The sequence below is a fragment of the Phoenix dactylifera genome, chromosome 10, assembly GCF_051530095.1.
Source record: "Phoenix dactylifera cultivar Ajwa chromosome 10, Ajwa_hap1_PhDact_Kaust_v1.1, whole genome shotgun sequence".
NCBI classification, from domain to species: domain Eukaryota; kingdom Viridiplantae; phylum Streptophyta; class Magnoliopsida; order Arecales; family Arecaceae; genus Phoenix; species Phoenix dactylifera.
In genome coordinates, this window is record NC_143199.1 from 19,634,408 (window position 1) to 19,655,025 (window position 20,618).

Below are 20,618 nucleotides of genomic sequence, written 5' to 3' on the forward strand. Positions count from 1 at the left end.
ATAACATAATATTAAATTATTTAACATAACATATTAATGTATTATGATATAATGTAATATATATTATATTTATAGTATAATATAATAATAAAGGTATAAAATATTATAATTATTAGTATAAATTAATTTTCCACAATATAACATAATATTAAATTATTTAAAATAACATATTAATATATTATGATGTAATGTAATATAATATAATATTTATAGTATAATACAATAATAAAGGTATAAAATATTATAATTATTAGTATAAATTAATTTCCCATAATATAACATAATATTAAATTATTTAAAATAACATATTAATGTATTATGATATTATATTTATATATAATACAATAATAAAGGTATAAAATATTATAATTATTTGTATAAATTAATTTTTCATAATATAACATAATATTAAATTATTTAAAATAACATATTAATGTATTATGATGTAATGTAATATACTATAATATTTATAGTATAATACAATAATAAAGGTATAAAATATTATAATTATTAGTATAAATTAATTTTTCATAATATAATATAATATTCAATTATTTAACATAACATATTAATGTATTATGATATAACGTATTATAATATTATATTTATAGTATAATACAATAATAAAGGTATAAAATATTATAATTATTAGTATAAATTAATTTTTCATAATATAACATAATATTAAATTATTTAACATAACATATTAACGTATTATTATGTAATGTAATATAAATAATATTTATAGTATAATACAATAATAAAGGTATAAAATATTATAATTATTAGTATAAATTAATTTTTCATAATATAACATAATATTAAATTATTTAACATAACATATTAATGTATTATGATATAACGTATTATAATATTATATTTATAGTATAATACAATAATAAAGGTATAAAATATTATAATTATTAGTATAAATTAATTTTCCATGATATAACATAATATTAAATTATTTAAAATAACATATTATTGTAGTGTGATGTAATGTAATATAATAATATTTATAGTATAATACAATAATAAAGGTATAAAATATTTTAATTATTAGTTTAAATTAATTTTTCATCCTCCGAATGACCATTTATCTCTCTAACAATTTTTCTTGCGGAAGGGAGTCTGACGGCTAGGGTTCTTGGCTCCAGCAGATTTTTAGGTTTATAAAGAAACAAACTATGTAATTATTATATTTTAATATGGGCATTTTTGTCAAAAATATAGCTTTCCGACAAAGCTGAAAACAGCATTTTCGAAAAGCTGCAAATTGGAGCTTCCCTCCAAAAGCTGTTTTCAGCTTTCCGCAAAAGCTGAAACAGCTTTTCGAAATTTTTACCAAATATTATTTTTTATCTAAAATTATTTTTGGAGGCCTAAAAAAAAAAAAAAAACCTCCTGCAAACAGGGCCTCAATTTCTCGACCCTAACTCGTTCGCTCTCCGGGCCGTCTCCACCGCAATAAATCCCTCTCTCTCGGTCTTTCCTCCCGGCCGCTCGCCCTCCGCCGCCTCCTCGAACGAATCTAGGGTTCTCTCTTGCCCGAGCTCATTGACTCCTCTCAAAGAGAGGAGCTCGCTCTGATCTCCAACCATGGCGACCCAGATGAGCAAGAAGAGGAAGGCAGGCCCTCCTTGACCGTCACCCTCACCCTCTGTTGCTCCAGATCACCTTCTTCGATCCTTTTTTTCCTTTCCCCAAAAATTTTCTCTAGTCTAGGCCTAAAATTTCTCTCGTTTTCACCCTTCTTATTCCTTTATTTGGTGTTTTTTTTTCGATTTTTCGCGCTATTGTAGTTCGTGGCGGATGGAGTGTTCTACGCGGAGCTGAACGAGGTTCTAACGAGGGAGCTCGCGGAGGACGGCTACTCCGGCGTCGAGGTCCGGGTTACGCCGATGCGCACCGAGACCATCATCCGGGCCACCAGGACCCAGAACGTTCTCGGTAGGATTCTCCTTCTCTCCCGCCTTTCCTTTTAGATAAACTGTAAAAGGACTGAGAATTTAGGGTTTTGAAGTGGATTAGTTTGGGGTTGCCTGAGATGTCTTTGGTTTGGTTTGGTCTTTGTTTGCTTAAGGTGAGAAGGGGAGGAGGATAAGGGAGCTGACCTCGGTGGTCCAGAAAAGGTTCAACTTTCCGGAGAATAGCGTGGAACTTTATGCCGAGAAGGTTAACAACAGAGGGCTCTGTGCCATTGCTCAGGCTGAGTCCCTCCGGTATAAGCTTCTCGGTGGCCTTGCTGTTCGAAGGTAATTTACTTAGCGCATCCTCTAGTGGCCACTGTTTATATGCATTCTAACATCTTGAATTCATGCCTTTTCCATTGCCCCATATGTCAATAGACCAAGTACGGTGGTTAATTGTTCTTTATATTTTATAGCATTCCTAAGATCTTCCAGGGGCTGTTTGGTTGGCAAGTTTTAGTAAAACAGGTTTACAAAAAATTCAAAATGAATAGGTTTTAAAAGACTGGTTGTTTGGTTGCTTTCTGTAAAATCTGTTTGTCAAAAGCAGACAAGTCATAAAATCTGAAAAGTGAGTTTTAGGAAAAACCGGTTTCCCCCTGTTTTTCATAAAACCTGTTTTACAAATCATGTTTGATGATTAGCTGGTTTAGAAAAACCCGCAGGCATCCAAGCATCCCTTCAGAATTTAGGTGGGTAGATACATGAGCTTGTTACCAAGGAAAACTCAGAATCATGTGACCTGATGAGTATAAAAGTTAATTGATGTGGCATTTTGAAGTATTAAAGGACAAAAATTTAGCCATTTCTGTTCAAATTGGAAATGACAGTTGTAATGCTTTATGATAGTTGTAATGTAAGAATATGTTTTAACAGATACAGACTGTATGCTTTCATTCTATCTCTTAGAAAGACCATTTTTTTAAAAAGTTCTTTATGCAAAGTATATTGTTATGCATGTTCCTGTGATCTCTCATGTAATTTTGTGACTTCTCGGCAAGGGATTTTACTCCCTGCATGCATATGTTTATGTAAATGTGATCTTTCCCTATTTGGTGGATGAATTTGTTGGATGATTGAGGCCACACGACTTCCGGTTGTGGGATTTGAGAAACATTGTATAGACTAAAAGACATTCAATCAGCAGTGGCCAGACAACTGCAGGGATGGTTCCACAGAAGACTGATTGAAATTTTTATCTACTCATACCATCTCATATGTCCATATGTTCCCTGTAATTGTATTCGTATAAAGAAGTATGCATCACACACGAGAGTACAACATAGTTTTGTGTGGTATGTAAATGGGAGGCATGCATGCTTCATGCATAGGAACGACAGCATCCTTAGTAATTGTGCACTTGTATATGTGTGGATATGCATACACACTTAAGGCCTGTTTGGATATTCTTGCAAGACTAGGCTAAAAGCCTACAGGAATCAGGCCTATTAGCCTGTTCAACTCACATCTTTTAGGGGCCTACCTAAATCTCGGCTTGTAGGCTTGTTGGGCTGCAGGTAGGAAAAAAAAAGACCCATGGAGGATTTTTTTTTCTTCCCACGGCATTTTAGCTTGGACTATCCCGTTGGACTATCCAAATAGGCTTTTAGTTTTTTTTTGGTCTGTTACTAATGTGCATAATCAGTAAGCATGTACCTGTCAATATATGAGGTCTTACTCGTCTTTCTAGTGAGATTTCGAGATATGGTGCATGCAGGAAAAGCTGTTTTACAGCAGCAACCAGACAACTGTAGAGATAAATCTACAGGTGAGTGGTCTGAAATCTGAAAACCATTTGTCCCCTGATTCTATGTCACATCTATTATCCCTGTCATTAAAGTGGGGCACATTTTGTGCAAGAGTATGTGGACTTAAATCGACTACAATATATAGCAAAGAACGTATTATGTTTTAATTTTTTAAGTTAATATAAGACAAATGCAACAGAAGTTTCTTTCTTTCTTTCTTTTTTCTTTTCTTTTGGGTAATTCTATTCTTATTAGATGTGCTACCAGAGACAAGGGCTTCATGCAAATTTCTTCTGCAGTTTGTTGGGTGCAACAAAGTATCTATAATTTCCTAGATTGCAATAGAACCTTGTCGACTAGCGATATCTGAAAGAAGATGATCATATCTTTCAATAGACAAGTGCATGGTTTCATTTAGCTCTTGCTAATGGCATTATCTACAAGGTTTTGCGAATTATAAAGTCTAGGCATGCAATTCTTATGAACAATCCATAATGCTGCAGTCCTTAGATGATTCTTTGATACATTGTCAATTCAACTTTGGTTGCTGTACTCCTATTGGCATCAACATTAAGGGAGATATCATTACAAGCTTCTTTTCATTCTTTTTGACTGTGCTTGTTGGCAATTTGATCTCACACAAATCAGCATTCATTAACTCATCACATGCATTCTCTTGCTTTCACAAATGTGTTTGCTTACTGCATTTGTTGGATTATAAGGCTGCACAGATTTAAATAGTGGTGCCTTTAACAACAGTGCATAGATGCAAAGCCGTTCAGGCGGCAGCGGCGAGACAACCGTGGGGATGGATCCACAGATGACTGATCTTTGATGCCAGTTATCTACTAATTCTATCGCATATTCCTCCCTATTACTTTACAAGTGTTGTTTTTTTCCTAGAAAGCAAACAACGGGAATATAATTCCTTCTATGTGCAGCAGTAATTTTATTGGTATGCTCGTTTTGATTCACTTTCTGGAGGCATGTTTTTGTTCTCTCTCTATCACAAGCTTAAGTTGAAGGCCTTGTATAAATATTTGCATTATGAAAGAGTGAATGCATGGTTGCCAAAAAAAAGGAATGAATGCATCTGTGGTGTTATACTATAAGAATTCTTGTCATACATCTTTAAGTCTCAGATTCTTATTGATGTTGCAGGGCCTGCTATGGAGTCCTCCGCTTTGTCATGGAAAGTGGTGCTAAAGGTTGCGAGGTGTCTTTGGATGGCAAGAAAATGCTACAATTTTGTGCATTTTGATGATATTTTCTTATCAGAAAAGCTATCATGCTAATATCTTTTGTTTGAGTATGGTATTGATTGTCTCACTGCTGAGCAAGTGACATGTTTCCAGGTCATAGTGAGTGGAAAGCTCAGGGCACAACGTGCCAAGTCAATGAAGTTCAAGGATGGTTACATGATCTCCTCCGGTCAACCAGTTAATGAATACATTGATTCAGCTGTGAGACATGTCCTTCTTAGACAGGTCAGCCGCCCATGTTATTAAGCATATATCCAACTTATGTTCTGACGACGAAATTCAGGGAAGCCCAGATTTTTTTAATTATGGGAGCATACTGAGGAACTTGTATGGTTTTCTGAGGAAAATGCATCCAAGAAAATCTAGAAGGTCCTGAGATCCTGAATGCGAAGATTGGTTAAAATTATTTAATTGATATTCAATTTTTGGTCTGATTCTGGGAGGTTGATTGTTAAGAGTTGACGCCGAACGGGGTGGGCTGCAGAATTTTTCTTCTTTGATGATGGCTGAATTTTTTTTTTTTTCTCTAAGCAATGGCAATGGAGGCTACGTTCTTTGTGGTGGAAGGGAGGAGGAAGAAGATGGGTTGCTGGATGGCGAGATTGGGTTCAAGGAGGGTCAGCCAATGGACCAAAATTAGGCACCAAGTTTAGTGGGCAGCTGAAATTGGTTGGTTCATTTGCATGTAGGCTGAATGGGTTTAATTAGAGTTTGAATTGCCTTGGACCCAAGGGGAGGACGTGAGAGGGTAATGGGCATGAGGAAATTGCTGGTGGATGAGGTGGCAAGCAAGGATGGCGCACACAAAGGGTGGAGGCGTGAGGAGAAAGAGAATGGATAAGGATAAGGATAAGGTTGAGTTAGTTAGGAAAATCTCATCCAAAACCAACCCAATTTCAAATGGAGTGAAGGGGAGGCGTCCCACCTTCCCTCAGCCCCTTTGGCGTCGCACCAGCAAGAGGAGTAGCCTCTCTTCACGCAAACAAATAACAATTTCGAAATCCAAAGCTAATTTCATTCATCATACCCTCCTTTATATAGAAAGAAAGGTTGGCAAAGGATAAGGACTACACAGAATTTTAAATTGGACTCCTAATCACATGAGGACTCTTTTAAAATTCAAATTTTCTAATTGACCAATCAAATACCTTGACACCTAAGCCTAAACACCTAAGATCCATATCTATGGGTGTGGATTGAAACCCATCAAAAGGAATTCAGCCGCATGCCATGAATATTTATCTAGGTGGAACTCCTTCTCGGGTATCAACATCAGCATGAAGTTCGGGAGACTCCTCAAATTTCATCCGATCTCCAAATTTCATGTTCTAAATAGTCATTGGAAAGCTACGGATGTCTACTTTCCAACAAAATTTGAATCAACTTAATCAGACTTCTGTAGCTCCCGAAATCTTCAAAATACTATATGGTGTTCAATCTGTCACGGATTTCAACTGGATCTGAACTCTGAATTTCTTCCACCTGACCCAATCAATGCCTTGGACTCAATCTAATTAGGCATTGGAGACACTAACCGATTGTGAATTAAATCACTTATTACATGGACTCAAACACACCACAACTTGGACTTGATTTTTCCCTCACACACCTAGATCCAATGTGCATCCAATGTGTCACGCCCAAATGAATGAGGGTAATGCTCCTGCATCAATTCTCCCCGGCTGGAAAAAGACTCGACTCTGTCGAGTTCTGTGACTGATAGAGCTCGTAGAGATCCGGGTTCAACCGTTGGACTTCCTCCGTCTTTAACCAAGAACAATCTGAAATTGATCTGCCTTTCCATTTAACCAGAAATTTCTGATATCCCCCTCGACGTGTGGACACAATTTGATCATCCAAAATGTCTTCAATGGTGTCTTTAGGGGCTGATCGACGTGGTAGTGATGGTGGTATGGCTGGAGGGTCTTCATCTTCAGCATAGTGTCCTTCGTAAAGCTGCAGGTCTTCAACATTGAAAATTGGGCTAACCTGCAAGTCTTCAGGCAAATCAAGCACATATGCATTAGGTCCCATTCGTTTCAGTATCTTGAAGGGACCGGCGCGACGAGGATGAAGCTTCTGAAAATTTCTGCGAGGGAAGCGTTCAGCACTCAACCGCATCATCACAAGGTCTCCTTCTTTGAATTCCAGGGGACGTCGCTTCAGGTCTGCTTGTTGCTTGTAAATCTCGGTGTTGGTGACCCAACGACGTCGAACTTCAGCATGGATGTCTTGTATGTGCCTGGCGAAGTCTTCACCACCTTCGCTGGTCCTTGTGTTGATGGGAAGTGGTACAAGATCAATAGGCTGCCGCAGCTTCAATCCGAGAACAATCTCGAAAGGTGACAATCCTGTGGTACGGTTGACACTGCTGTTGTAGGCAAACTCAGCATGGGGTAAAATTAGATCCCATGACTTCACATGATCCCGGATTAAGCATCGAAGAAGGTTCCCAAGACTGCGGTTGACCACCTCGGTCTGCCCATCGGTTTGGGGGTGATAGGCGCTGGAGAAGGAAAGACGGGTGCCAAGCTTCGCCCAAAGTGTCTTCCAAAAATAGCTAACGAACTTGACATCACGATCAGATACAATAGTCTTCGGGAGCCCATGTAGACGAACCACTTCTTTTAAGAACAAATCAGCAACTCGTGATACATCATAAGTCTTCGCACAGGGCACAAAGTGCGACATCTTTGAAAACCTGTCAACAATGACAAAAATAGAATCATGTCCTCGTGCCGTCTTGGGCAACCCAAGCACGAAGTCCATGCTGAGATCCTCCCATGGTGAGCTCGGCAATGGTAGTGGAGAGTAGAGGCCGACATTGGATTTTGTTCCCTTGGCTAGTTGACAAGTTCGGCAATGTTTGATGATTCGGTGGACATCCTTGCACAGGGTCGGCCAATAGAACCTGTCCCCCATCGTAACGACGGTCTTGTCACGCTCGAAGTGACCAGCAAGACCTCCCTCATGAACCTCCCGGATGATGCGGTCGCGAAGAGAGGTTTCTGGAATACATAGGCGTGTGCCACGGAAGAGAAAGTCGTCATGGATCGAAAAATCAGAATGCTGCCGGTGACTCCCTGCTGAAATTTCGGCGTAGATAGGCTGAAAATATGCATCAGTAGAATATAGAATTTTCAGATCATTGAAGCCCGTTACTTCTGCATTCAAGAGGATGAGAACATGTGTCTTCCGGCTAAGGGCATCAGCGACTCGATTTTCTACACCCGGTCTATGCTTCAATACAAAAGTAAATTGCTGCAGTACATTCACCTATCTTGCATGTCGCGCGCTTAGCTTCTTTTGTGAATTGATGTACTTTAGAGAGTCGTGATCGGTGTACATGATAAATTCTCGATGTAGGAGATAATGCTTCCAATGTTTAAGAGTTTGAACCATAGCATAAAACTTAATATCATAAGTGGAATACCTTCGCTTGGGGTCGTTGAGCTTTTCGCTGTAGAAAGCAATGGGATGACCTTCTTGGCTCAGAACTCCACCAATCCCGACGTGAGAAGCATCACAAGCGACCTCGAAGAGCTGATCAAAGTCTGGAAGTCGAAGAATTGGGGCTTGGGTTAGACGCTCCTTGATGTCTTCAAAAGCTCTAGTGGCGGCTGGCGTCCAACGGAAATTTTCAGCCTTCATACAATTGGTGATTGGTGCTATTATGCTGCGGAAATTTTTTATGAACCGGCGGTAGAAGGAAGCCAAGCCATGGAAGCTCCTCACCTCATGAATGTTACTTGGCGTCGGCCATTCCCGAATGGCATGAACTTTCTCCGGGTCCGCTGCAACACTTTGATCTGAAATTATGAAACCAAGAAATGGTACTTGTGATTCAGCAAAGAAGCACTTCTTCAGGTTAATATAAAGTTTTTCTGATCGAAGTGTAAGAAGCACTTGGTGAAGATGTTGCTGATGCTCCACACGGCTACGACTGAAAATCAAAATGTCATCAAAATAAACAACCACAAAGCGCCCAATGTACGGTTTCAACACTTGATTTATAACCCGCATGAAAGTACTTGGCGCATTGGAGAGACCAAACGGCATAACCATCCATTCATAGAGGCCATCCTTGGTCTTAAATGTCGTCTTCCACTCATCCCCAAGTCTGATTTTGATCTGATGGTAGCCACTTCGAAGGTCCAACTTGGAGAAGATGGTGGCTCCATGCAACAAATCCAGCATGTCAAGCCGCGGGATCGGGAAATGGTACTTCACTGTAATCTTGTTGATTGCTCTGCTGTCCACGCACATCCTCCATGAACCATCCTTCTTGGGAGTAAGTAGAGCCGGGACGGCACATGGACTGAGGCTCTCTCGGATGAATCCCTTGTCCAAAAGTTCTTGGACTTGGCGGTGAAGCTCCTCATGTTCTCTCAGATTCAGCCGGTATGCGGGAAGATTCGGTAAGCTTGAACCGGGCACCAAATCTATGGCATGTTGGATGTCCCTCATCGGTGGAAGCTCCTTGGAAAGGTCCTCAGGGGTTACATCAGAAAAATCATCCAATATAGACTTGAAATCAGGAGGAACAATTTCTGAAATTTCAGCCCCAACTTCCCTAGACACTAGTGCATACATGACTCCAATCTCTCGGCTACAAGCTTCAAACTTTCTCATGGTTAAAATCCGTTGGATTATCAGATTTTCAGAGGTAAAATCAGTGATCTGAAGGGGCTTTAACACAACTCTTTTGTTGGCACAATATAGAGAATAACAATTGGATCGACCGTCATACTTGACACTACGATCATACAACCAAGGTCTTCCTAGAAGAAGATGGCACGCTTTCATGGGCAGAACATCGCACCATACTTCATCTCGGAAGTCCTTACCAAGTGAAAAACTGATCAAGCATCTTTGTTTAACAGGGATGGAGGAGTCTTCGATCCAACTTACCCGATACGGCTTTGGATGCGGTACCGGTTTCAGATTCAGTTTTTTCAGCACTTCTTCGGAAATGATGTTCATGCAGCTTCCATTGTCAATGATGAGGTTTAGAGACTTGTTGGCATGCTCGACGCGAGTGTGGAAGATATTGGTGCGCCTCCAATCTTCCTCCACGTTCTCCTCTTGCTTGCAACCCGTAAGAACCCGTCGCACGACGCACACGGGTAGATCTGAAGCTTCTAGCTCCACCGCAGGGGCTTCTTCATCATGTTCTTCGTTCCCTTCATTTCCCTCTTCATCAGCGGGCTGAGAGGGAGGAGTGACTTCAGAGGGTCCTATGATCTCATCTTCCTCACATACCAACGCAAATCGTTGGTCTCGGGTAGGACAAACAACGGCGAAATGGCCTCGCCCGCCGCACTTGTAGCATTCAACAGGATTCTTCTCTTGCGGCGTGGATTGTGGCATAGGACCTTTACCCTTTTCATTAGCCCTTGGAGCACCCCTTTCCTGATATGTGCTTCTATTTACAGAGGTTTCAGATCTAAAAGCAGGGGCGTTACCTCGAGGAAATGGAACTCCTCGGTTGGTGCTGCGCTCAGAAAATCGTCGTGCAACCGGGGCTTGCGCAGGGCGTCTTTGTCGTAGCTGCGATTCAACTCGAATGGCGAGTTGGTATGCCTCCTCTAGGCTGAAGATGCGCGTCGTCATTAGCTCCCTCTTGATGTCATCCCTCAGCCCGGATCGGTACCGAGTTAGGAATTGTCGATCCGTCTCCGTGAGGTTGCTGCGGATCATCAACTCATGGAATCGGGCCGTATACTCCTCTACGGAAGAGCTTCCTTGACGAAGTTTCAGAAGTTCTTCGAAGAGTGTCTCCTCATAATCAAGGGGAAGAAACTTTTCCTTCAAACGAAGTTTCATGTTCTTCCAATCATTGATAGGGGGCTGTCGGAGTCGATGAAGCTTCTCTTCAACGCTATGCCACCATATGCGTGCTTGGCCCTTGAGCTTCATCTTCACGAATCGCACCTTGGTTTCATTGGGCATGCTGAACCATTCGAAGTAGTCTTCGAGAGACATCAGCCAATTCTGGAAGTGGGTTGGGTCCATGCTTCCGCTGTAATCAGCAACTTCTACACGAACCCGCTTCATGACATCGTCGAGATCATTGCGCTCCCGCTGATTTTGATGAACATAGGGGTTCCTGAAATTATTCCCCATACGAGGAACGTTTGGAGGGGGCATCCGCTGACCCCTAGGTGGCCTTTGGGGTGATAGACCCCCGGGGGAGAATGCTTCAACGTCGGGGTCTCCTCCAAATGGCACTTCTGAATTTTCAGGTTGCGCGGGGACAGCATGTTCGTCTTCAAGATTGTTTGGCTCGGGGAAGAGACGATCCCAAACAACTTCTACCTTCTAATTCAAGGCCGCCACTTGCTGGATGAGCTCGGCCATCATCTCAGCACGTTGTCGTTCATTGTTGTAGGGGCGACTACTTCTGGTACTCATGGCGACAAGGATTCGCTCTGATACCAATTGACGCCGAACGGGGTGGGCTGCAGAATTTTTCTTCTTTGATGATGGCTGAATTTTTTTTTTTCTCTAAGCAATGGCAATGGAGGCTAGGGTTCTTTTGGTGGAAGGAAGGAGGAAGAAGATGGGTTGCTGGATGGCGAGATTGGGTTCAAGGAGGGTCAGCCAATGGACCAAAATTAGGCACCAAGTTTAGTGGGCAGCTGAAATTGGTTGGTTCATTTGCATGTAGGCTGAAATGGGTTTAATTAGAGTTTGAATTGCCTTCGACCCAAGGGGAGGATGTGAGAGGGTAATGGGCGTGAGGAAATTGCTGGTGGATGAGGTGGCAAGCAAGGATGGCGCACACAAAGGGTGGAGGCGTGAGGAGAAAGAGAATGGATAAGGATAAGGTTGAGTTAGTTAGGAAAATCTCATCCAAAACCAACCCAATTTCAAATGGAGTGAAGGGGAGGCGTCCCACCTTCCCTCAGCCCCTTTGGCGTCGCGCCAGCAAGAGGAGTAGCCTCTCTTCACGCAAACAAATAACAATTTCGAAATCCAAAGCTAATTTCATTCATCATACCCTCCTTTATATAGAAAGAAAGGTTGGCAAAGGATAAGGACTACACAGAATTTTAAATTGGACTCCTAATCACATGAGGACTTTTTTAAAATTCAAATTTTCTAATTGACCAATCAAATACCTTGACACCTAAGCCTAAACACCTAAGATCCGTATCTATGGGTGTGGATTGAAACCCATCAAAAGGAATTCAGCCGCATGCCATGAATATTTATCTAGGTGGAACTCCTTCTCGGGTACCAACATCAGCATGAAGTTCGGGAGACTCCTCAAATTTCATCCGATCTCCAAATTTCATGTTCTTATAGTCATTAGAAAGCTACGGATGTCTACTTTCCAACAAAATTTGAATCAACTTAATCAGACTTCTGTAGCTTCCGAAATGTTTAAAATACTATATGGTGTTCAACCTGTCACGGATTTCAACTAGATCTGAACTCTGAATTTCTTCCACTTGACCCAATCAATGCCTTGGACTCAATCTAATTAGGCATTGGAGACACTAACCGATTGTGAATTAAATCACTTATTACATGGACTCAAACACACCACAACTTGGACTTGATTTTTCCCTCACACACCTAGATCCAATGTGCATCCAATGTGTCACACCCAAATGAATGAGGGTAATGCTCCTGCATCAAGAGTTTAACGGGATGTTAGCTTTACCAACTGACCATAACAACTAAACTGGGGGAAAAAAACCTGTTAATAGATTTACATAGTGTCCAAAACCTGTTTAACTTTTGCTGCCTTGCTTTTATGAATCTCTCTGACAGTTGTGTTCTAGTAGTAAGTTTTTTCTGCCTTCCTGATTTTTTTTAGTGCTGTAAATTGATAAGATTGAGTTGGTTGCCACTTGATGCTTATGCTAATATCTATTATTGTAGCTTCAGACAGAGGTAAATGTCTTGGGTGCATAACAACTTAGGCTTTGCCTTTGCATGTCCTTGCTACAATTTCTTAGTTGCATAATACTGAAGTCAGCTGCCACGCTTGAAGTACATGGCAATCAATTTGACTCCTGTTACTGAACTTGTGCAGGGAGTCCTTGGCATCAAGGTGAAGATTATGTTGGATTGGGATCCCAAGGGGAAGCAGGGTCCTGCTACTCCGTTGCCAGATCTTGTTACAATTCACACCCCCAAGGAGGAAGAGGAGTTAACTCAGCCTCTAATGGTCTAGGAAATTTTATTTTTTTTAGTACTGGAGTTTTGAGATTCATCACTTCTGCAGAGGGTGATGAACTTGAGGAAAGTCCATGCTGTGAAGCTGACGAAGCAGATTTTTTCTAGTATTGTTCTATTAGGCTTATTGGTGATGCAATTTTGATGATTGATAAATGTTTTATTTTGCACTTTTCTTTTCCGGTTTTGCAGACTTATTCTTTGTTCCTTAATCTTGTTATGAATCTGGATGGTTGGCCTTAGTGAGAAGTTGAGGATTTTAATGGTTACATGACTTTTTAATTTGGTTTTGTTTATGTGAGTATCAAGTGCACCTAAATTGATACCTTACCTTTAGTATATATCATAATATCATATATCTGATTATTCAACTAAAGCAATTATATGAATATTAAATCTATTTAGTATGTTGCAACCGAAGCAGTCCTTTTTTTTTCCCTTCTCTTTTCGAACCTATTGTTTTGATATCTGAAGTAGCATGTGAGTACAAAAGCTCGGCAAAAATTCTGCAGACCAGAAAATTGAAATCAAAATATCATTCTATCAAAATTTCTGAGCTTATCTCACAGCCGCTTGGTAAATTTCATGCTTAAGTATTTGCTAAAGCAGTCTATGGGTTTTCTTTTTCTGTAATGTAAGCTTTAACTTAATTCGTATTCTCCTAAAGGAGCTTGGTGTGTAGTATATTGTTTGCGTAGTGTATTGTTCTCGTAGGTTGGTGAGGCTCTGTGATATTACAAGCCTGTCATGTATAGGAAGGCAGGGTGTGGTAGACTAGGTTGCAAATTATGGTAAGATCTTGGACTGTTAATTTTTCATGGGACTTGTTTGAGAACAAGTAAGAAGACAGACCTACCTGCCATAGATTTGGATTTTGTAATATCTTGTAGGGCTATATTGGATAAAGGCAGGCCAAATATGGAGAGAACATGAAGGATTTGTTTTGAAAAAATAATTTTTAGGAATATGATGTGTTTTGTCATGTTTGGTTGATCACGAAGAAATAGCACATTTAAAGTGGCTTATGTTTGGTTGGACATCTTTTTTCCTAAGAAAGTTATATAAAATACATATTATACTTTTAATAAAAAAAAGATCTTATCTGTAGATTTTGATGACTTCAAATGAAAAAGTTATGGCCAAAATACCGGACTTGTAGTGGTATAGTCTGAAGGATAGAAATGGACTATAATAACCTTACTGTCAGTTCATAATATATTTTGAATAGTAAAAACATGTGGTCGGGTAGTTTGTTTGAATCCAAGTCAAATTTGGAGGCATTGGATGTTGGTTAGCATATCATGTGATCATATCTAACGGTAAATAAATCAATGTTAGATTTTAGCATCTAGAACCGCCATTAGGGCTTTTGATTTATTTATTTTTTTACAAGTTAGTCAAGTCCTAGCCGAGTTCTAAATGATCCTGCGAATTTCTATCAATGTAAAGTCTTTAAAACTCTTGTACTCTCCTCTTTTTGATCACAGTAAACTAAATTGAACTTTGATGCTATTTTTAGTGTCTCTTTGATGGTGCCACTCTGTCTTGCTATGGTGCAATTTTGTAACAATTTTTAAATAACTCAAAGGATCCCTTTTCTTTTGATGAGACTCCGAAAGGCTGCAATGTCGGTGAATATGCTAGAAGATTGAGTGAAGATCGCAATGACCGTTCAAGTTGAGGGTTTCAATCAATGACGCATTTGGCTAGTTATCTTGGCTTAGTTAGCTTCCTTCATTTTAGTTATTTTAGATGAGTTTTCTTTGTAGTTATTTTATTCATTTTCTAGCTTGTAAAATCACAAAAAGAAAGGAAAGAGCATATTGTTCATTTATTTATTTATTTGCATTATCAGAAACCTCCTATCTGGTTCATAGAAAATTTGTCGGTCCAGTTGCACTTATCGCAGTAGCATCAAGCACCGCAAATTATCTCTTACTTTAGGTGACTATAGCCAAATGCTTCTACAACCCAACTAGGTTAATCCTTTTGCTTTATCTCATGCGCACCTTGGTCCTACCGGTCCCAGCCTATGCCACTCAAATTGAAGGTACGAGAATTTAATTCCTCACAACTTTTACTAAATACTGTAATTAGCATTCTTTGGAAGTATAAAAATTTTAATACCATAATTTATGTTCCAACCTTATTCAGTAAAAAAAAACACTAAGTGAGGCCATTAGTAGGTTTTTATTAGCTATTTTATATAAATAATATCATCTACACTATAATGCAATAAAGGTAAACTGAAATTGTTGTTGTTATTATAAAACCCAAGACGAAAATAAATATTTAAAGGTGGTTTTATTATCCTATTAGAAAAAAAAAATGGGAGTGGTTTTATTATCCGTACATATGTAAAAATAAAAAAAAAATAGAATAGTAAAATAAGTGCTTCATTATACAAGTCAATATTAATTTTGAAACGATTTTTTTACAAAATTTTTAGGAGAATATTCGTAAAAACAAAAAAAACTCAAAACTAAGCTAAACCAGCCAGACCCCAACCCATCAACGGCCGTACGGAGGCCGAACGATCATCTGGCCTAAGAATGTGGACGGCGGATCAGACGGCCATTAAGAAACCCATCATTCCACGTGCGGCTCCCCTGCACATGGGAAGCCGCATCTCCGCACGCTGTAACTAGGACTAATCCGGGCCGTCCGAAATTAGGGTTCTGCGCCGCTCCCCCGCCCCTTTTATCTTCCTCGGAGTGTTCCATTCCTGCGACCCACCGCAGCGGAGCTCGAGGCGAATTCCGGTGGGTGAGATCTGCACTCTTCTCTCTCTCTCTCTCTCTCTCTCTCTCTCTCTCTCTTCTTCTGATCTCTAGGGCTTCATCTCTATATATCTCTCTCCAGGATATCAGTGTTTTTTTTTTTATACTTCGAATCTTGATGAAATCCTCTTTTGCGATCGATATTAGCCTGGGAATTTTTAGATCCCGATAATCTCACGCTATGCCTTAGACTTGGACTATTCTTGGATTATTTGAAGAGATCAGAATCCCGGATTTCTATTCCCATTATTTTGTTTAAGTTAATGGGATTGCAATCCTGTTAAATGCTATAAGTTTTGAATACTCTATGTAAGTGCCCTTTTCTGGGCTCAATTTCGGAAAAAAATATTTGGAAATTGAAGTGTTAATTTACTTTTTGATTTATATTGAGAGCCCGAGCCTTACCTTTTAACCCTCTTCCAACGATCTTCTGCTGGCCTTGGAATTAGAAAAAGGTAGTTCCTTTTAGTGCTTTTCCTGCGTTTTGTGTTTTGAAGCTGGGGCTATTGATGTCGTTTACGAGATTTATCTTCTATCTTGTCTTGTGTTGGTGATGCCTATTGCTTCGAGACATTAGATGTTTTCTGCTTCCACCTGATTAAGTTTTTGAATCTGCAGACCTGGTTGTCGTGGTGAGTGTTTTGTTTTGTTCTCCTTATAGTTTAAATGTGTTAGCGTAAAATCAAACCATCCAACAATTAGATAGAGAAAAAGGATTCGCCTAATTAAGGACTTTAAATAAAACGAATCATCTTTTTGATTTGCTAGTACTTTATTTATGAGAAGGTTTCCGCCTTAATAGGAAAAAAAAATGATGGAGGCTGCCTATTTCTTTTGTTGTACGTTTGGAGAAAGATGTCCTGGGGAAGATCGAGTTGATACAACTCTAGTGTGGTCGGATCTTTTCGGGTTTGTAGTGAGGTGCTTTGGAATGAACAATATATTGCATCATGAATATTTAGATGTAGTGTAGTGCGAGCTCGATATATATATATATATATGTGTGTGTGTGTGTGTGTGTGTGTATGTATGTATGTATATATGCAGTGATATTTATAGAAACTTATGAAAATTGAAGGTCATTGGTGCTTGGGATCAGTTTTGCGAGGCATATTGTCAAAACATTTTTGGGTACTTTGTTTGATGCACCTAGGACATTGTGTTTTATGGCACAAAAATATTCCATGGTGCTTATCTGATTGCTTTGACAAAACCTACTTACTGAAGTTTGTTGCATATGCTTTCATAGTCATTTTCAACTCAAAATCATATTCAACTTAAACAAAAGTACAATCCAATTGAATATTCGTACTGTTTAAATTATTAGTTTTACTTGTTGGCTGATGCTTCAGAATATTCGATGTCCTTGTCATGTTTGTTGTGTTTGAGCTGAACATAATTCTGAGAAGCATGCCTGCAGAAGATGTGTTCTGATGCTGCATTTTTTTTTTGATTGTTCAGTTGTTGAGCCATGGTTAAGCATAACAATGTTGTGCCAAATGGGCACTTCAAGAAGCACTGGCAGAACTATGTCAAGACCTGGTTTAACCAACCAGCTCGCAAAACCAGAAGACGCATTGGTAGGCAGATCTCTCTCTCTCTCTGTGTGTGTGTGTGTGTGTGTGTGTGTGTTGGGGGGGGGGAGGGCTTGAGTTATATCCTTTCACTGTGTTTCTTAACAAGTTCAAATTGTCCTCCGTCCTTTTTTTCTTCTCACTAATCAATCTTCACTATCATTTTTTCACAGCTCGACAGAAGAAGGCTGTGAAAATTTTCCCACGGCCAACTTCTGGACCCCTGCGACCTGTTGTTCAATGTCAAACACTCAAATACAATATGAAATCTAGAGCTGGCCGGGGTTTTACTCTTGAGGAGCTCAAGGTAACGCTTTGGTTTCTTGCTAATTGATTTACAACATACTTTTGTAGATCTTATTGCTGGCTATTCGAATTGCTAATTGGAACATAGTGGGGTTCCAATTTCTGAAAATGGTTGCTCAAACTTTGGTGTTCTGGTGCTCGTTATGAGCTGTATAAGTCAATAATCATTCAACATTTTCTACTATATGCACATTTTTAGTACAATTTATGTGCTTGCATCGAAATGGAGAGAGATAAACTAAAACATGATGGCAAAGAAGTTCTCTGTCATGAAGGTATCATTTGGAAGTGGCCGAAAATATTCCACCAATGCAGGAGAGCTAAAAACTGGAAAATGGTATGCAGTGTAAACTTCGTTAACTGATTGAAAGCATAGTTGTACTCTTCGGCAATAAGTTTTGTACGATAATTTTTTTTAGTTCTTTGATTGTTTACATGTTCCTCATGTTGTAGCCCTCAAAAGTACTTTTGGAGCACTGTATTATAATATTTTGAAGGTGGTGTCACAGTTAAGTTGAGAGCTTAGGAATTGATTGTTACAGGTTCTTTCATATTAAGAATATTCGTACTCTGTCGAAAGTGACAAGTTGCGAGATGAAGGTGTTTGAGGAGCTTTTTTGGAGGCATATGTTGCATATTGAGGAAAATCTGTATAATCAAAGCAGTAGTATATGATGACATCCCTCTTATGCAAGTGATAGGGGAGATGCTTCCATACTTGAGAGATGATAAAGGTGTGCTGCATCTTTTGCAAAATGGAATATGGTATGGTACAATGGTCTTCCTAACTGTTTTAATAGACATCTATGTAAGATCCAGTGGTATGACTACACCAATTCATGCATTAATGCCTTTTGTTTCTCAGTATCAAGTCAACATATTCTTCAGTAGCATTTTAACAAATTCAAGAGGTTTATGACGGGTTTCCATGTTCCTGTATCATTTGCTTTTATGGAAAGGGTTATAGGTTGATAATGAGGCAGAGCTCGTGGTCTGTACAAGGGTGCTGTTATGGGATTGCTGACCATCTTTTATTTCAATTGCAATCTATCAATTTGTTGATGCATTACTACAATTGGATAACAAATGATACAACTTTTAAGGTAAATGAATACAAAAGATATGAATGGTTGCATTCATGATCCATAACCTAGAAAAATCTATAAACTAAGAGCAAATTTGTATTCACTTTTTGATCTGTTACTTTGATGTTAAATTGGTAGTGTTGGTATTGATTGTAGGATTTCCAAGACTTGGGCTGAAATGGATAAATTATGACCTGCTTGATCAGGGAAATTTTAGATGCAGAATTTGACTGTTGATCTAACTAATGGAACATGTTTGATATGCTAGGCTGGAAGATTCATAAAGAATTCACAAACAGCAATTGGTTGGACTTAAAAGTGGAATTTCGCATCTAGAAAGCCCATAGCATATTTAGTAAGCCTGTCATTTAGTATTGGTTGCGGCATATTTCACCCCATGTTTGGAGTTATGAAAGCTTTTTTCCTTTATTTCTTATCTTTCTTTTTTTTCCCTTTTAATTGGGGTATTATGGTCAGTTTCACCTAAACGAAGAGGCTGGTTTCTATTGTACATTATGACTTGCCGATAGTATTACCTCCAAACATTTTTATACCATCTCTAAAAAAAAATTCTGTTCTTTCCCTAAGAAATATTATCATAAAAAGATGAATGTTACGAGTTTTGTAGTTTGCTTCAATGGTTGTATTCTCTGTAATTGCAGGCAGCAGGCATTCGAAAGAAGCTTGCCCCAACTATTGGCATAGCCGTAGATCACCGTCGAAAGAACCGTTCCCTTGAGGGTCTTCAAGCTAATGTCCAGAGGCTGAAGACATACAAAGCCAAGCTTGTCATCTTCCCAAGGCGTGCACGCAAATTTAAGGCAAGCGAACTCCAGCTCTATCTTATCTTTGTGCTACGATAAGCTGTCATTTTTCAAAAAAGCTCGCTAATGTGTATGGTCATTGTTTTCTCAGGCTGGTGATTCTGCTCCGGAGGAACTGGCGACTGCCACTCAGGTCCAAGGCCCCTACATGCCCATCGTCCACGAGAAGCCCACGGTCGAGCTTGTGAAGGTCACAGATCAGATGAAATCATTCAGGGCGTATGCAAAGCTTCGTGTTGAGCGGATGAACCAGCGCCAAGTTGGTGCCAGATTGAAGAAGGCCGCAGAAGCAGAGAAGGAAGAGAAGAAATGATTGGGTTCATGCCTTGGCTGGTGTTGGGCTCATTCATTTCAATATTTTGTACTGGTAGTTTTGAATCTGATCTTGGCTCACCCGTTTTTCCATAAATTCTGAAACAGTGAAACTCCGAGGCGTTTAGACTTTCTTGCTCGGGCTGCCTTCTATTTTATTGCTATGCTATGCTTGGTTAGCTTTAATTTCTGCATCTATCTTGCTATTGAATTCTCTCCAACCGTTTTTAAAGGGTTGTGGTATTAATCAGAGAGCAGACTTGGTTAATGCTCCATCTTCTGTACTTGTGAGTTTTTTTTTTTTAAAAACTAAAATGGGTATTTCATACATTACGAATACGGATACGCTTAATAGAATCAACAAATAAGTCACAAAGTTCTCTTGGTAACTTTTCCCTCCTTGTGCTTTCAGAGTGGCTGGCTACATATGCTTGCTACTCAGTCTATTGTTCCGTTGGCCTCTCCCACTTTATTACTTACCATCGTCTCGTCTCAATGAGTTTATCCCGTTGAGAGTGTATCCCTCCGCCTATGCACGGGCTTCGGTACTTGGTAGTTATTGTGCAG

The 20,618-nt window shown here is 39.4% G+C and overlaps 2 protein-coding genes and 2 non-coding genes across 6 annotated transcripts; all 4 read left to right on the forward strand.

Annotated features, from left to right (window-relative positions):
- Nucleotides 1-1,412: 1,412 nt before the first annotated feature.
- LOC103696489 (small ribosomal subunit protein uS3x) lies at nucleotides 1,413-13,452 on the forward strand. 2 transcript variants are annotated; one of them, XM_008778145.6, is made up of 6 exons: nucleotides 1,413-1,629; nucleotides 1,803-1,950; nucleotides 2,084-2,255; nucleotides 4,880-4,934; nucleotides 5,074-5,205; nucleotides 13,028-13,452. In XM_008778145.6, exons 1-6 carry the CDS (start codon nucleotides 1,600-1,602, stop codon nucleotides 13,166-13,168), a joined length of 678 nt encoding a protein of 225 aa, XP_008776367.2. In that variant the 5' UTR covers nucleotides 1,413-1,599; the 3' UTR covers nucleotides 13,169-13,452. The 2 variants fall into 2 exon arrangements, with proteins under 2 accessions (XP_008776367.2, XP_088561609.2); XM_088705483.2 differs by lacking the exon at nucleotides 5,074-5,205 and having other exon boundaries at nucleotides 13,028-13,340.
- LOC120108959 (small nucleolar RNA snoR143) lies at nucleotides 3,627-3,791 on the forward strand. The gene has a single exon (XR_005510060.2). It is a non-coding gene; the product is annotated as a small nucleolar RNA snoR143 (small nucleolar RNA).
- Nucleotides 4,442-4,585, forward strand: LOC120108958 (small nucleolar RNA snoR143). Its single transcript, XR_005510059.2, has one exon. It is a non-coding gene; the product is annotated as a small nucleolar RNA snoR143 (small nucleolar RNA).
- A 2,377-nt stretch (nucleotides 13,453-15,829) lies between the features above and the next one.
- On the forward strand, nucleotides 15,830-20,319 carry LOC120103689 (large ribosomal subunit protein eL13z-like). 2 transcript variants are annotated; one of them, XM_039122690.3, is made up of 5 exons: nucleotides 15,830-15,932; nucleotides 17,412-17,530; nucleotides 17,698-17,831; nucleotides 19,578-19,736; nucleotides 19,831-20,319. In XM_039122690.3, the coding sequence occupies exons 2-5, from the start codon at nucleotides 17,422-17,424 to the stop codon at nucleotides 20,050-20,052; spliced, it is 624 nt and encodes a 207-aa protein (XP_038978618.1). In that variant the 5' UTR covers nucleotides 15,830-15,932; nucleotides 17,412-17,421; the 3' UTR covers nucleotides 20,053-20,319. The 2 variants fall into 2 exon arrangements, with proteins under 2 accessions (XP_038978618.1, XP_038978619.1); XM_039122691.3 differs by having other exon boundaries at nucleotides 15,851-15,936.
- Nucleotides 20,320-20,618: the final 299 nt, after the last annotated feature.